Source organism: Doryrhamphus excisus, linkage group LG9, assembly GCF_037039965.1.
Source record: "Doryrhamphus excisus strain RoL-2023G ecotype Guam linkage group LG9, RoL_Dexc_Guam_v1.1, whole genome shotgun sequence".
NCBI classification, from domain to species: domain Eukaryota; kingdom Metazoa; phylum Chordata; class Actinopteri; order Syngnathiformes; family Syngnathidae; genus Doryrhamphus; species Doryrhamphus excisus.
In genome coordinates this window covers 10,250,358-10,267,246 of record NC_136365.1, presented here as the reverse complement: position 1 = coordinate 10,267,246, position 16,889 = coordinate 10,250,358, and the positions used below count along the sequence as shown (strand labels likewise).

General features: G+C 44.1%; 1 protein-coding gene across 2 annotated transcripts in view; it reads left to right on the top strand.

The window, feature by feature from the left end:
• Window positions 1-16,889, top strand: part of ndst3 (N-deacetylase/N-sulfotransferase (heparan glucosaminyl) 3) — a 44,647-nt gene that overhangs the window by 24,199 nt on the left and 3,559 nt on the right. For both annotated transcript variants that reach the window (XM_058074522.2, XM_058074523.2), the window contains exons 7-13: window positions 6,382-6,564; window positions 9,697-9,793; window positions 10,674-10,797; window positions 11,614-11,788; window positions 11,870-12,040; window positions 12,111-12,220; window positions 16,389-16,491. In XM_058074522.2, the coding sequence (XP_057930505.2) occupies window positions 6,382-6,564; window positions 9,697-9,793; window positions 10,674-10,797; window positions 11,614-11,788; window positions 11,870-12,040; window positions 12,111-12,220; window positions 16,389-16,491 (963 nt within the window). The remainder of the gene's footprint in view (window positions 1-6,381; window positions 6,565-9,696; window positions 9,794-10,673; window positions 10,798-11,613; window positions 11,789-11,869; window positions 12,041-12,110; window positions 12,221-16,388; window positions 16,492-16,889) is intronic.

The window sequence follows — 16,889 nt, the reverse complement described above, 5'->3', positions numbered from 1 at the left end:
AAAAAATAAATCTGCATGTCTGAATGAAGATCAAAATTGGAATGGTTTCTCTTTGGGAAGCATCTTTGGTCATTTAAAAAATTGTAAGTTGCGACCAATAACGTTACTTTCTATTCCTATAGGTTGAGGTAATGCACATTTCAAAGAAATGGTTATTGTTTCCTTGGCCGATCCTACGCAAAGTCTCATGTAACTTATTTATTACACGTTTTGATTTATGATGATTAATAAGCCCATCATCTTTTCTCTTTTCCAAAGGTAAACCAGATATGAATGAAAATCTTCACAGCCACTACAAACATGTACAAACACTTCTTTGAGCGTCCCTCCACTAGCACTGTGCAAGAAAGTGACAGGAAGAATAACAACATGATCAGTCAGAAGCAAGTCAGAGTCAAGCTCTTTTCTTCCCACCTCAACGTCATCTCTTGCTGCAACGTAGCAGGCTTGGAAATAATAGTCACAATGTAAATTGAGAACAAATTAACACACATTTGCTCATTATGTATCTGAACAGTGCAAGACATTACTATATGCTGACTAATACTAATGAATACTAATCCTAATACTAATATTAATACTCTACATTAGGGCACTCCTTGGCTGCAGCCAGCTGAGGCGCTGTTGCCGTCTCTAGCCAGTATGCTAGTATCCACAATGGCACAACAACACCTCAGGGTTGCGTTAGCCTGCTCAGTACAGCACAGGTGTAGAAACTGGAGTTCAGAATGTTGAAAGAGACATTTTTGTCCCATTCCATTTAAAGTGGTATTTTGACCAAAACACATAGGGGGTGCCCCAGTTCCATTTACAGTCAAATAATCAAATAATTGAGGACATCAATATTTAAGGCTATGGAACGCCATGTCAACAGCAATGGGAAGTACACCCAAGTACAGTATCGTTAGTACAGCACTGGCATGGAAACAGGAGTTCAGAACCTTTTTATTAAGATAGAATAGGAAGTGTCAGGTTCTGGTTCTGGTGGAACCCAGGATGCAGACACAGACACCAGTAAGCATTGCACAAATTCTTCATCAGAAGGCTTGTCTCAGTGAGGAACAAAATACTACCAGGTAGGGAACAAATGAAAATACAAGCCGGAAAAAAAACACTAATAAAAAGGCTAGGTAAAAAAAAACAACCCTGAAAGCTGTCCATGGGACGCACCGGTCAACTAGATAACCCTCAAAGAATTGAAAATATTGAGCATGATCGTTGACTGCTTCTAAGGTCGGAGACAAGGAGTCAGGAGCCTGCAGGCCATGTAGGAGCAGGTTAAATAGAGGAAAAACTTGATAAGGGGAATATGGACAGGTTTGTCCCGGAAATGATGAATCTAAGGCACAAACAGACACAAACAGCCGTGAAATAATGAAATAAAACCATAACTGGCTGCACGGTGAGCGAGTGGTTAACCCGCAGGTAGGACACCCGAGTTTGATTCCACCCTCGGGCATCTGTGTGTGCATGTGTGAGTTTCTCCGGCTACTCCGGCTTCCTCCCAGATTCCAAAAACATGCTAGGTTAATTGTACTGTTAAATGAATGGTTATTTGTCTATATGTGCCCTGTCATTGGCTGGCCACCTGTCCAGGGTGTCCCCCGTCTCTCGCCTGAAGACAGCTGGGATAGGCACGCCCGGGACCCTTGTGATGATAAGCGGTAGAAAATTAATGAATGAACGAGAACTTCGGGACAGAATATGACGGAATAGGTTTTTATTGTCATTGCACCGGTTTACAAATTGTGGGGAGTGCTCCTTCACAATAGTGCACATTTATATAATACAAAAACAGGCAGTTAAAAGGGCTTTAGGTTCAGTAATTAAAAATGGTTATAAATATTTATAAATTTTCACAAACATAACCATACCCATTTTAAATAACACATCCAAAATAGCGCAATTATGTATACGAAAGCTGTTTATTAGTATATCTATTTATAAGTAAATGAGGTGCACATTATTTTTATTAAAACTAGCATTACCCTAGTTGATCTGTCATCTGAACATGTTTCACATTTCTCTCTCACACGTGTACACATTTTTCCTTTTGCTCTCACTGTCTTTTGTCCTTGTGATGATATGGATGTCATGTTGTAGCTCCTAATAAAGGGACCTTTTTAAGCATAAAAGCTATTCAAACCCTACATGACAGCTCTCAGCCATGTCACACATGCACATGCACACACACACACACACACATCCACACAATGTAGCCAGTGATGATTCACTTTCCCTGCGAGGTTTTCATTTGCAGAGACAAAAGCTTTCATTAGGGTGTGTGCTTTGCAATCAATAGCGTTCTGAAGCACACAGCTCTCATCCCTCAGGGCTTTCCTTTGTGTGATGATCCATGCGTTGGTAACATTGTCACTTCCCATTCAATGATTTTTAATCACATTTGGCCCACGGTGGCAGTTCGGTGACAACCACCGGCGGATTGGATGCACAAGTGCATGTGTCCCTGCATGTTTGTATACTTTTTCATCATTCCTCTGGCCCACATCAGCAATCATTGAGCACCCCCGCCTACCCTCCCACATCACCTCGTCTCGCACAAGCTTGGCAATCGATTGGCCGACCTGGGCTCTGCAAACAGCCAATAAGGGCACACAATGTCCCTCGATAAATGGTCAGACAGGTGGTGCAAAAGCAGAGGGAGAGAGTGGGATGGAGGAGGAGGTGGCAGACAGATTGAGATTTAATTTTCAGGTCACGGCGTCTTGTGTCCCTTGAGAATCCAGACACGCACACACACACACACACACACACACACACATACACACACACACACACACATGCATATGTTAATATTCCAGCTTGACTGTATGTTTATCATGTGCGTCTTGCTGACATCAGCAAAGACGTAGAAATTTATCAGGGCTGACATTTCAGCGATTAGCTCTGCCTCTGCGCTTATTAGCCAAACACCAAAAAGTCAGCACAAAAACCTCCCCCCACCCCCCGCCTCACCGGCTTTCTGTTTCATCCACAAGCTCCTGTCTTGGACGCTCAACTCCCCAGTGTGAGCATCCCCAACTTTTTTTTTCACAACTACAATTTCTCCCCGATCCCTCAGTTTTTCTGTGTCCTTTTTCTCACCTCTAATAGTTCCACACACACCATGCAGCAACAGGGCAAACAGAATGAGAAATTACAAAGTGGTAACATAGCTCTAAAAGATAACGTAATGGAAAAGGCGCAGAAGCTGTTGACTGAAGCGGACAGAATAAATTGAATTGGAATCATTTGCTGTATTGACATTCAGCTTTCGATTATCCACAGTGAAGACACAGATAGCTAAATGGGCTTTAAGAGAGAAGAGGGAGGGGCAAAACTGTGAGGGTGAAGGAGCGGGTTCTTTTTAGTAGCAATAACACTTCAATCTATAGGAGAGTTGTATGTGGAACTAAGTGGTGTGCAATGGGGAATGGCGTGGTAAACAACCAAGGCTGGAAGAATGACAGGAGACACTACAAGGACAAAAATATTAGGTCATGACAGCTACAGGAAGTAAAAATAGAAGAAATATGGAGTCAGCCCTCTACTGTGTGTGGCGATGAGGATTTCCAGCCAAGATGTTGTAGAACATTTGACATTTGTGAGATCAAAGATGACATGAATATGATGTATATTTGTGTCTCCCCCCATTGGTTGTGGCCAATTATTAGAGGAGTTGAGGTATAGACAATTAGTTGGTAAGTAAAATATAAAATGTATTCAATTGTGTGAGGAATTTCAAATAAATCCAATTCATGGAGTCCGATTTTGGGGTTTAAGTACAGGGTCACCAAGACAGGAAGCATAACTGGAGGTAGCAGAGATGAGGATGCTTAGGTTCTCATTGGGAGTGACCAGGATGGATAGGATCAGGAAGGAGGACATGTCCAGAGGAGAGATAGTGAATATATTGGTAGAAGGATGCTGCCAGGTAGGAGGCGTAGAGGAAGACCAAAGAGGAGGTTTATGGGTGTAGTGATGGAGGACATGGGGGTAGCTGGTGTGAGAGAGACAGATGCAGAAGACAGGGTTGGATGGAGGAGATTGATTTGACTGATGCGTCTTCTACTTATAGTAAAGAAAATGCGGAAACTTAGGTGGCCCCATCAAACTCAGTTGTCAAGTTTTTCCACATCATAGCAAGGCTTTATGGACCTTCCACAGTCATACTGGAAAGACTAATATATCCTTAAGCAAGATCCAGTAAAACAAGTCATTACTCCCAGAATGCAATCATGTTAGAGGAGTTTACAACATGTCATAACTGAAATACATGACTGGCCTAATCTTACAAGAATTTGTGTGTTTGTACATGTGTGTGTGTACGTGCTGATGGATTTTGAAGAACATCACTCCATGGTGCAGTGACACGCTTCATCAGAGCATCTAGGTCAGCGTGAGACGAGAGGAGGAAAACATAAAGCGACGTTTTGGGGCGGACGAGGGCGCACAAGCAAAGACGTTCAAAGATGAGAGAGGAGGGCGCAAATGAAGCCGCGTGCGTGGGAGCCACAGGAGGGAAAGACACGGGACAAAGATTAAAAGAGGGAGGCTGCAGTTGAGCTTATTTCTCTTCGGATTTCTCCCTTGGTGCCATCATGATTGCAGCTCAATCTTGATGTTAAATTATTAGCACTGTATTCTTTATTGAAGGCACAAATGGGACTGAAAAGAATCAAATATTCCGGAAATGAGTCACAACAGTGGAAGGAAAAAAAGGTTTACATGGTTCAGTTAATTGAATTCTAAGCCACAGTGGGTTGTTCCACAGTGAGGGTGCAGGTCGTTCACTGTGTCAAGTGGCTTTTTAAATTCAGAGCTGCCGAGGTTCTCCTCTCTTTCTGCCCCCTCCTGCCTTGCCCCCTTGTTTTTCATTTGTCTACAGCGGCGCTCCCATTCTAAATGCAATCAAGCCTCATTTTTGCCTTTTGTTTCATTTGGCAGCCGATGCTCAAACTCTATAATTGTTTCCATTTTTGTATCCATTCCTTCTTTTTCCTTTTTTCCCTCTCTTTGACCTGCACACGCAGACACATTACACACACCGCTCCCCTCCATGCCAAAGCATCATAAGGTATTGAGTGTTTGGAAAAGCTGATAAATGACTTTTTGATCAACAAAAAGAGTGAGAGTCTTTAAAAGCATCTTATTTACATCGCTGCCTATCTCTTTCATAATATTCACATAATGGTCCTCCCCTCTTTCTCTGTCCCCTCTTTCCCTTCTGTCAGCTGCTGCTTCACGCCATCGGCCATATTCCCTCTCCTTCCCAAATGTGAATGGATGTCTCCAGTGGGAGACTGTCGCGTTCTATTTTGCACATCTTTTAAGAGTAGAACTGAAGCTCCACAATCATGAAATCAGGTTTGGGGGTGTGGGGGGAATCCATGGTGTGATTCAGAGGAAGCACATTTACTGGCTTGTGTTGTTCTATGCCTTTGCTCTCTCTGCAGCAACAAATAGATTGTAATGAAGCAGGATGGACGGTGCTGCTGTGAGGCCAAACACATGTTAATTGTACGGGACACAAATACACCATCTGTGTGTTGATGCCCCTCTGTCACACACACACACATGCACACATGGAGTCACATCAGTATTGGGAAGGCAATCTGTATTCTCAAGAGCTTTCCAGGTTGGCCTGATGCTGATCCATCAAACCACAATGCTGTTGCTACGTATCGTCGGCAACCTTCATGCTTTAAAGCAAAGCCCCTCCGGTCCTCTATACGTGTGTGTGTGTGTGTGTGTTCGTGTGTGCACATGTGCGTGTGTGTGTGTGCAAGTGTTCACACCCACAGCCCTAAATATTCTGACACACAATCCCTCATGCACAAGCCCAACAAATAATTCATATCTTAATGGCTAATGTTACCATTTCTTCCAGACACTCCCCAGGTCCTCCAATCACAAAAGAAAAGTGTGTGTGCGTGTGTGAGAATGTGTGTGTCCTGTCTCTTTGATCATCCATATGAACAGGCCCGTCCCATGTGATGCGACGTCTTGCTCATCATCACCCAGTGGCCGTGAGGGGTACTTGCGTCTCTTCCTCGACTTCATCTGCCACAAAGAGTGACTATTCCAATTCCCATGTGTTTTCCCCTTGAAGATACATTCACTCCACAGTGTTACGTAACTAAATGAGCACTTGCAAAAGAGATACACACAAACACACACACACATTGATTCCCAGTAGACAGCTGCTTCGAGTTTCAAATAATCTGTTTGCTTTCCACTATACAGTCACAGGGACAACAATTGGATTTCCGGTGCTTACCTTAATCCCAAACAAACATGAGAAGTTTGGAAATTCAATTTGGACTTGTACGGTTTTGTTAAAGCAGCATCTCTCCCTTTTATCATTCTCTCCCTCCACAGATTAGTATATTCATGACCCACCTGTCCAACTACGGCAATGATCGCCTCGGTCTCTACACATTCGTGCACTTGGCCTCTTTTCTTCGGTCGTGGACAAACCTGAGGCTACATACACTTCCTCCTCCTCACCTCGCCCACAAGTACTTCCAGTTGTTCCCAGAACAGAGGAACCCACTATGGCAGGTATGTCCTCAACTGTAACAATATTTTTCCACCGGGGCTCCCCATCAAATTTTAACAATTGACAAATGGTCAATGACTTAATTAGTTGCTTTGAAGTTTTTCCACCAATCATGCTAAAATCTTACAGGCATGTGCTTGTCATCCCCCAACCCTAAACACCCGAAAGTTATTGTGAATGTTTTGTATAGCGCATTGACCTAAGTCAGAAATAAGTGAAAAACATGCAACCCAAACCTTTTTTTTTAAGTTTGATAGTCAACTGATTTCCATTGTCATCTTGCAGATAGCTAATGTGTATAAAAGGCCTTTTTTAATACACATTATTGTTATCATATGGGCCGTACTTCAGTGCATAGGTTTGTACAGGGCAGTGCACAACATAAAAATGTCCCTAGTCCAATGATCTACATCAATGAGCATATGACAAAATCCAATACTGACACCAAAAAGTAAAAAAAAAAAGACACGCAAGGGGGAAGCAGGAAGCACTTGGGAAAATTCAAGGCACTTGAAGTAGGAAAGAAGTAGGAAGAAGGAAATTTTTCCTCAATGGGAGCACCATAACCCGCCGGCTTGGTAAATGTGCAGGGCATTTTTGTCCTGTGAGGACTGCTCTTTTGGGCTTCACCAGACGGCAAACAAAACTTGCACCCAAGTCATTTCCGTTGAGTCACATTTTTTAGCCAGTTGTGTTTTGATGGTTCTGTTTGATCTCTCAAATATTCCTTTGGGAATACCAAAATAATCTTTCCACCTCACCTAGAAGTGAAGTGGATGCCAATGTCAGTGGGGAGGCCATATCTTGGTATTAGGTCACGAATGAACTAGTCTATGACCTCTTTAACTGTCTGTTTTTGTGGGTATGGACTCCACCCATTTGAAGAAGGTGCCTCCCGGCAACAGAGCTTTACTCACGGTTGTGAGCCCATGTCGGTGAAGTATAACAACATTTTTCCGGGGGACTGAGGGTGTTGGAAATGCTCCAATTTCCATTTTCAGAGTTGTTTTGGGGTTAAATGATGAACAACTCTTGCATGTATCCACATATTTATAAACATTTGACAAGTAGTGATGCCCCTGCTGCTTCTCTATCATGTCTGTCAATCACCTCCCTGACAGGTGTCCCTAACATGCCCTTCCTCACACAGTAACAACAACTTTGATGATGCAACAACACGTCCACCGGTTGATGCCATTGTGTGATCCGTGCATTTGCTCGGGTCGCTGTTCCTGCTTTACTTTGCATGTCAGCGAAATTATTTGCATCACTACGGTCGTCATCTGGTCATCTGTACATTATTTACATAACATGCTGCCACTTTAGCAGTATTATTCCCTCTGGCAACGCCTGAGTTTCCCTTTTGGTGTCCTTGATTGACACTTTATTATTTATTATTATATTTTGGCACAATTCTAAAAATCCCCTTGTTAACGTACCCTATCACTCCAAACATTGTCTCGCAGGTGTTTGAATGTAAATAAAATTATGTGAACCTTTCATTCCACAATCACCAATCGTTTGGTGTCAATTGTTGTGGTTAGTGACCATCGGTAGTGCTTCATTACAACAAGTGATGGTGCTGCACCAGCCAACAAACCAATAGTTTTTGTCTCCCTAACTAGAACCGGAATTTAATAGTCCCAGTCGGAAGGAAGCCCTCTGCCATTCCTCCTTTTATCTGTCATCATTCACACAAGCTGGCCAGTAGAGATGTATGGTCCGGCTCTCTGCCCAAGTGATGGTCACGTAAGGAGCATACCACAGACACCAACCCTTATTGAGTGGGGTGTGACCGGCTACTTTGCAGACAGTGTTTTTTTTTAGCACCATTAAGTGCCCCTCACCCATGCTTTGGCTGTCCACATCACTCCACACAAACACTGTACTCTCACACGACACAGTAAATACACACAAGAAAATTTGGATATGGTTCCCAACACGAATAAGTCACAGTGGAATCTCTTGAGTCTCATTATGGAAGTGTTTGATAATGCCAGACTAGAACATCGGCCCCTTTTAAACCACCCTGCTCACATAAGGTGGGTCGCTTTCAGCTGCCTTTAAACCTTACACCTTTGTCTCAACACACACAAATATCCTCCAGTAGTTGGTCCCATTATAAATTCTCCTTATACCAACATACCCGGTAGTTGTTCTATAGTTATTAATCTTTCGCCATTTTCCAGACATATATTAGATTAGTATAACATCAACAATATGTAACATCGCTTCCGCAGAGCAAATGAAATTAGACAAAACAGATTTTCTGCTTACTTTTAGAAATTTGGAGAAGCAGTCACTGGCTGAAAGAGAAACTGAGAACCCAAGATCTCATTGGGTCCCGGATGAGCTGTAATGTACGAGTTTGTTTATCTTGAGAACAGATCAGTGAGACACACTTTTATGGACCAGTATTTAAAAATTTGGTGTCCGGAAGATGTCACAAAGTACAGCACAGGACCTCCGCTCATCAAGCAGGAAGGCGCCAAACTAGCAAGTGCTGCTAACTGGTTCCAGTTTGAGGCAATCAAAGTTGTGGTTGGGTGTTTTCTACGTGTGCAAGCAACAGCAGTTGCCAGGTAACAGTGCTTCCGTTGTTTAATTCTACAGTATGCCTATTGTCTAATTGTAGTCAACTCTAACAGTACACAGGTGCTTTTAAAGTTGGCCCTCAGCCAAATGGGACAAGCATAAATAGAACAGCTTGATTCAGGCAACTCCAAGCATCTACACTACATCATCTGAATCAGTTCACAATCAAAACAAATATGTATCTATTAACCTGCTAAAAATATAAAAACTCTAATAATACGTCTACTCACCAGAGATGACAATTTGCTCTTCCTCAGGCAGTCTTTGTGGGTGTAACTTATCTTGTTGAACAGTTTTGCTCTAATTAACCTATCAGGACTAGAGGCATGCGTCTTTGCTCTGATCAACCAATCAGAACTGTGGGCTTGCAAGCTGGCCCTGAAAGTTGAATCAGCAGGCTGATTGGCTAAAAAAAACAGCCCCATTGCCAATAGTGTGTATGTGACAGGTGCCAACACCCCTGTTTTTGAAGGCCCTGTCATATTTTTCCATTAAACAGTACTGCATCAAGCATCCATTCTGTGTCTGTTCTCCTTTAGAACCCCTGTGATGACAAACGACATAAAGATATCTGGTCTAAAGAGAAGACTTGTGACAGGTTGCCCAAGTTCTTGGTGGTTGGGCCACAGAAAACAGGTACGCTCTTTATAAAATTATGCGATTCTTTGCAAAAGCCGCCATTAGATTTGTTTGTCCTGGCCTTACCCTGTGCTCCTATAAGTAACATTCCAGTCATATTTGACAGCATTGCCATCACCGAGTCCAGTGGTGTCCTATTTGCTATGGACAGTAGTATAAAACAAACATTTTCCAACACCATCTATCTTCATATCGTCTTTGGAGCCTTTCAAAGGGAGACAATAGACACATCAATGCGCTTCTACCAACATGCTTCTGTGCTTTGAAACAAGGTAGTGTGCAAACAGCCTTTTCTAGCTTTGTTTTCTTTAAATAAGACAAAAAGATATGGGCTCGTAAATGTAAAAATCATGCCTGACAGGAATAAGATGAACTCATTTAACAACATATCTTATTGTGGTTATAACAGTGTCACATTATCAAAAATAATGTTACTATTATTGTTTAGCAGGAGAAGTGTGGAGGTAAAGGCACTAATAAACAGGTGTTGATATTATGACATAATGGGTCACTATAGCAACAGTGGCCTTCCAGCAGCTTCCATTCATTCACCTTTATTGAATGGAATCCCTTGTATGTCAGCAAGGTTGAGGCTCAATGAGAGACTGAACAAATTGGGAGTACGTGCTGTGGTTAAAATGAAGGGTCCAACCGGGTAGTGTCAGACATTTTTGAATAATGTGATGGGCACGCCTGTGATCATGAGAGACACATACTGCACTGTGTGATGCCATTAGAATGACTGGTTGAGGGAAGACAAATCATCAGGTATGACTGAGTGGGATGTAACACATATGAAGCGTGGCCACACATGCACACACGACTCTCAGCCAAGCTGAATTAATGAGCCCCTTATGAATTATGCCCCTTCTTCCAGGGACCACAGCACTTTATCTCTTCCTCCTCATGCATCCATCTATCTCCAGCAACTTCCCCAGTCCCAAGACTTACGAGGAGGTGCAGTTCTTCAATACCAATAACTACCACAAAGGGATCGACTGGTGAGGACAAACACTCAGCTACTTTGGAATGTTTTCAGCCACAATCAAAGGAGAAGAGATTTTTACAAACAAAGGCTTCTTTGTCTTTACACTTGATTGACACATTAAGCATTTGTAAAACGATTTCAATTTGTCATTTGTAAAACGATTTTCAAAACGATCCTTTCAAGCTTTTAAATGTAAGCTAGCAGAGTTGCGGAGTGCCTATAGGAACATATGTAAGGGGAGGGTTGATTTGGTCCTCCTGTGAGGGATAGAGATGTTGAAGGGCAGACTCACATGCCTAGACACCCAATGCTATTTGAATCAGGTGATCAGTATGTGAAGGACTTTTACACAAACAACTCTGTTTGAACACATCATGAAAGAACATCGTATGTTAGCACATGAGGGAGACCGAAGACATCAAATGAAAGGACACGTACAACGCATTGCATTCTCTATATGGAATTGTTTGTGCACACTTTTTAAGTAGCATCCAGCAGTTGTATCTAGCTCTACATGTGCTTTAAAATGTTACACTATTCAGCTGTTGGTGTAAAACTAATGCATGCTATATTTGGTATACTGTTGTTTACAATTAACTCATTGGTGGTATTAATCAGTTTTAGCAGTATTACAACATTGGTTCTGTTGCTACTGTGTTGTGCAATATACTTGTGAATGACAGTGGACAGACAATTATGAACCTAATGTATACAATTAATTACACAGAGCAGAGCCGATACAGTTTTGGGCACAACAGAACATTGTCTATTCAAATATTACCATGATGTCCCAAATAAGTGTTACAAAAGTGTGCATACCTCACTGTAGGTACATGGAGTTCTTCCCCGTACCTTCCAATGTGAGCACGGACTTCCTGTTTGAGAAAAGCGCCAACTACTTCCCCTCAGAGGAGTCCCCGCGGCGCGCCGCAGCCCTGCTGCCCAAGGCCAAGATCATCACCTTGCTCATCAACCCCTCTGATAGAGCCTACAGCTGGTACCAGGTGCATACAAACACACACAACACATTGGCACAATCTACAGCCAATACAAGTGCGCTATCAAATATTTGTTTCACTCTCTAGCATCAAAGAGCTCACGAGGACCATGCCGCCCTTCGTTTTACCTTCTTTGATGTCATCAGCGCCAGAGCAGGTGCTCCGGCCGAGCTGCGTTCCCTGCAGAACCGCTGTTTGACCCCTGGCCTGTATGCCACACACCTCGAAAGGTGGCTCACGTATTACCCCGCCAATCAGGTGTGGTGTCTTATTATATAATGACTACCTGCTGTACAATTGCAACATGCTAACCTATTTGTGAATATAGATGATGATCATAGATGGTCACCAGCTGAGAGCAGACCCTGCTGCTGTCATGGATGAAGTTCAGAAGTTTCTGGGAGTCACTCCTCATTTTAACTACTCGCAGGCCCTCACGTAAGTCCCTCACATAACAAGGAACATAAAATACCGCATCTCTCCACCTGGAACAGACAATGGAAGAAAACGGGGTTAGGCCTCCCTTTCCACTCTCCTGGAAAAGAGTTTGTCCGTGGGACTATTTGTCAAAGCTTTGAGGAAAACAAATTCCTCACTTGGTAGAGTGAGGTACTCTTCAAGTACCTTGACCTTATGTGTGTTAAAATAGATTTTTTTAATCATCTTTTCCAATTCTAATTCCAAATTTGTGTAAATTGTGACATCTACTGGTGATGAGCAGAGAATTAATCATAACGGGACCCACAGTTCACACATGGCCTTGAGCCAATAAGACCTGGCTTAACATCCATTAAGGTTAAGACTTGTGTTTGTATTTTTTGTCAGTATATTAGCACTGGTGTGGCATTATATGAGACTAATAACTTCAGTAAGAAATCAGTAATTAACACATATGTTTCTTGCAAGTGTTTCTTCACAAGTGTGTCTCCATAGCAACTCGTCTAGCTTGCACAACCCGCATGTGTTTGTCTCAAGCTGTGTGAATAAATATGAGGTCAGTCCAGCTCACATTGCCTGGGAGCAATGCAAATTTGCCACTGAGATGAAAAAATTCACGTTTGCACAAATATGTAGCCATTTTTTTCTCTCTCTGATTTTTAATAGATTGTTGTCATTCATTAGAATTCATTTTTGCAAAGAGTGGGAAACAGTTTATTAGTTAAGAACGTCTCATTAGAATGTATCCTGCCTACAAGCCCTCTCCTCTCTAGACGGGAGCGTCTCAACGTTTGTACATGAGGACAGAGAGCGCCTCTGTCATAGATGGCAGACTGACACGCATACAAAATAATGTGCAAAGAGATGCGTCTTGACAGGAGTGTCAACAAAATGTGTGTATGTGAGGGGGGGAAGCAAAGTCAGTCACAAAAAAATCTTTTTTTTGTCTTGTTCTTTTGACATGGCAGCGGCCTGACAGCTCCTCATACAACAAAGCCTTTTTATTTAATCTTTTCTTCCGCCCATCTTGTCACAGGAAAAAAAAATACACTCAATGAGGACGCCAAATGATGCATACAGATAACCGTCTTTCACTCACATCCACATTGACCGAATATCTGTCGACAAAACTAATACGAATATTTTTACCCCGGCACAACATAATGCAAAAGCAAAGTGCAGCAGTATACATGAATAAATAAATTGCCACCACGTGTAGGAGTGGAAACACATGCCCCTGGCGGTCTCATTCCTCTGGCTTGGGGCATGGTCTTGGTCGCCGGGTTGCCCTGGTGTTTGGTTGCCGGGTATCTCTGTCCCTTCTTGCTTGGCTGACCCCCTGGGGGTTCTGGTGGGGTTTGTGGGGGGCTGTCCAGATCTGGGGATGGAGCGTGGGTGGGTTGATGGTGGTCGTCCCGGGAGCAGTGCGGGCCGTCCCTCGGGGTGGTGGGTACACGGGGTGGTGGGTAGACGGGGTGCCGCATCCGGCGGGTGGTGGCCATCTGCTGCTGCCGAGGGGGCCGGCGTGCGCCCGGTGGCACTGGTTCCTCCGCGGCCTCCCTCGCCTCTGGGGGTGAACCGGTGTTTGCCCTGGGTGCTCTGGCTTGGCGACTGTGTGGGACCATGGGTTGTGGGCATAGGAGGCTTTGGCCCTGCCCTTAGTGGGGGCACAGGTGGTTGTACCCCGCTGCCCTTGTGGAGCCTTCTCCCTTTGGAGAGGTATATTTGTATATTTGTATATGTGTGTGTGTATGTATGTATGTATGTATGTATGTATGTATGTATGTATGTATGTATGTATGTATGTATGTATGTATTTATTTATTATTATCATATTTCAAATCATTCAATAATCTAAATTATTAAAAATAATTATTGTATGTAATTTAGTATTATATATTAAGTATTAATATTAGTTTTATTATTATACATACATGATTATACATACTATGATTATCAATATATTATTATTATTATCAATTAATTTATTTATTTTAATTTATTTTTTATTCATTATTTTTATTTTTGTCTATGGAAGGCGTGGGGGAGCCTTGGCCAGGGGTTTGAGGGTGAGTCTGGCCGGTGGCTCGCAGGCGGCCCCTGCTATTTGCAGGTGTCTGGCTGGCCCCCTCTGTTTCCGGTCTTGTGGTGGTCTTCCCGCCTCCTGGGTGTCCTACTCGGGGGGGGGGCATTCACTTTCTGTGGCCGTTGGGGTGTCGCTTTTCTCGTGGGCTCTGCCATGTGGTGTGTGTGTGTCTCTGTCCCTCCCTGGCACTTTTGGCTCATGTGCCTTGGGGCCGTGGTTGTGCTCTGCCTCATGCGGGTCCCGGTTCTCCTGCGGTCTCTGTGGTGTTGCTCCCTGGGCTGCTCCCTGGGCTGCCAATGTGATGGATGTTGCCGGGGCGTGGTCCCTGCTGTTCTGGAGGTTGTGGAAGCTGTCTCGGGGCGCATGGTTTGTCCGTGGCTCTTGGTGGTCTGGGGGTGCCGTAGCTGACGTAATCTCTGGTGGGGTCCCCTTTGTGGGGTGGCCGGAGGCCATCTTTGGGGGGGTTGGCGGGCCAGACTGGTTGCCATGATGGGCTGGGTGGGGCCTGTGGCTGGTCCTGCAGCCCATGGCTTGCTCTGTCTTGGGGCTCGTCGGGGATGGTTCTCCGGTACGTGGGTGGTGCGCTGGGTGTCCCATCTCTGCCGCCTGGTCCTCCATGGGGTAGTCGGGCCTTCTGTCCTGGCCGGGGCGGTCCTGTGTCGGTGGTTGGGCCTGGAGTTACCTGGAGTTGGCCGGGTTCCGCTTCCTGGGGGTTTGGGGGGGGCCACGCCTCCGGCCGTGGGCAGGCTCCCTTCCGGTTTGCGGGAGCGCCCTTGTGCCGGCTGGTGTGTGGCCCTCGATGACCTTCTGCCCTAGCGGGGTATGGTCTCCCGCCGGTCTCAGGGGTGTGGCTCTCCTCCGACCTGCTGGCGCCCTGTTGCTGGTCGGGATTGCTCCTCCATGGCCCCTTGCTGGTCTCTTTGGGGGGATGCTTCGGGGGCGGTTCTTGGGGAGTCAGCCCTAGCTTTGCCCGCACCCACAGATCCGGTGAGATCTCTGGCGGTGAGACCTGGCATTGGCGCAGCATGCCGCACCAATGCCTCCATGGACAGGCATGCACACAACCACAGAGATGAACGATTAGTGGAACTGTCTTGGGCTTTTTCTGGCGGACTTTTCACAGCCGGCCCGTTTGGCATCATACGTTCAGCTTCAGGTTGAGTTCCCATTATGCGCCTTCTAAATACCTTATGTTTGTAACTAGTTTATTTATGCTTGATTTAAACAAAAAGTATGTAAAATGAAACAAATGTCAGGAACTAGTGAACTGGGCCGGAACCCAAGATGCAGAGGCAGGACGTGAACAAAAATATTTATTTAACAAAGAGTGTCCACATAGGAAAAAGTACAAAACAAAGGTGGCGACAAAGGCTCTATGCACAATGGTCGACACAAAAACTGAAAACACTGCAGCAAAAGGCATACAGGCAACAGGATGTGTAACAAAAAGTCAGCAGGCAAAAATGAAAACAACAGAACAAAAAACACTGAAAACCAGAAAGCAAGGAAACTGTGGAAGCTTGAGGGACAATCTGGCAACGAGTGCAGCTGTGAGCAGGGCTTAAGTAGTAGGATGGCTGATTGAACTCAGGTGTGCAGGAGTGGTCCGCCTGCTGCTAGTCAGGATGCGCTGCAAAGAAAGAGCAGCAGGCGGCAGCAGGGCTACCACACACAGATCATGACTAATGCATATTTTTGACCAATAATAGGCCACATTCAACCACAAAACAGTATGATTTATCTGTTTGTATTCGTTTGTAAAACATGGTAGAGTGAAGCCTCTAAATTTGGCAAGAGATTAGTGTATTAATTATTGCATATACTTTGTATTGTGTATTTGAGTTTCTACTACATGTTGTAATAATTATTCTGTCAAGTTATATCTATAAATTATTAGTATGATGTCCTATGCCATTGACCAATAAGAAACATATTTAAATGTACATGATATATATTATAGTTGTTGCAGCTCTTGTCTTCGCTCTCATTAAATTGCCCCGGTAAATGGGCCAGTTAATGTAAACAACGACATATAATTAATCTCTCATTTGAAATCATCCTGGCTCTCTTTTGTCTGTTCAGGTTTGACCCTCAGAAGGGCTTCTGGTGTCAGCTCCTTGAGGGAGGAAAGACAAAGTGCTTGGGGAAGAGCAAAGGGCGAAAGTATCCTCCAATGGAACCAGAGGTAAACACATTTACTGTGTCAATATTTAAAAGTATAGATTGGATCAAATGTCTTTTGGGGTAGCCGCAATGTGACAATTCCACACAGGCCACATTTCCCCCTGGAAATTCTGCAATCGGATGGAAAGTGTGCAGCAAACAGACCCCAAAATTACATTGTCATTAGGAGACCTCGGTAATGACACAACACCCTTGAGAGGGAGGATGGGGAGATTAGGATGGAACAAGGACGCTAGAAGGAGAAAATCGAATCCATAAATCTTTGTCCTGGCCACTGATTCCACAGAGGAGCTCGGAATCACACATTTGCTCTCAAATGAAGAAGAGCACGCACAGAATCAATCCATCTTCTCACGTGCACTCACACGTGGCTAATGGGTGGATTGCACTCACCTGTAA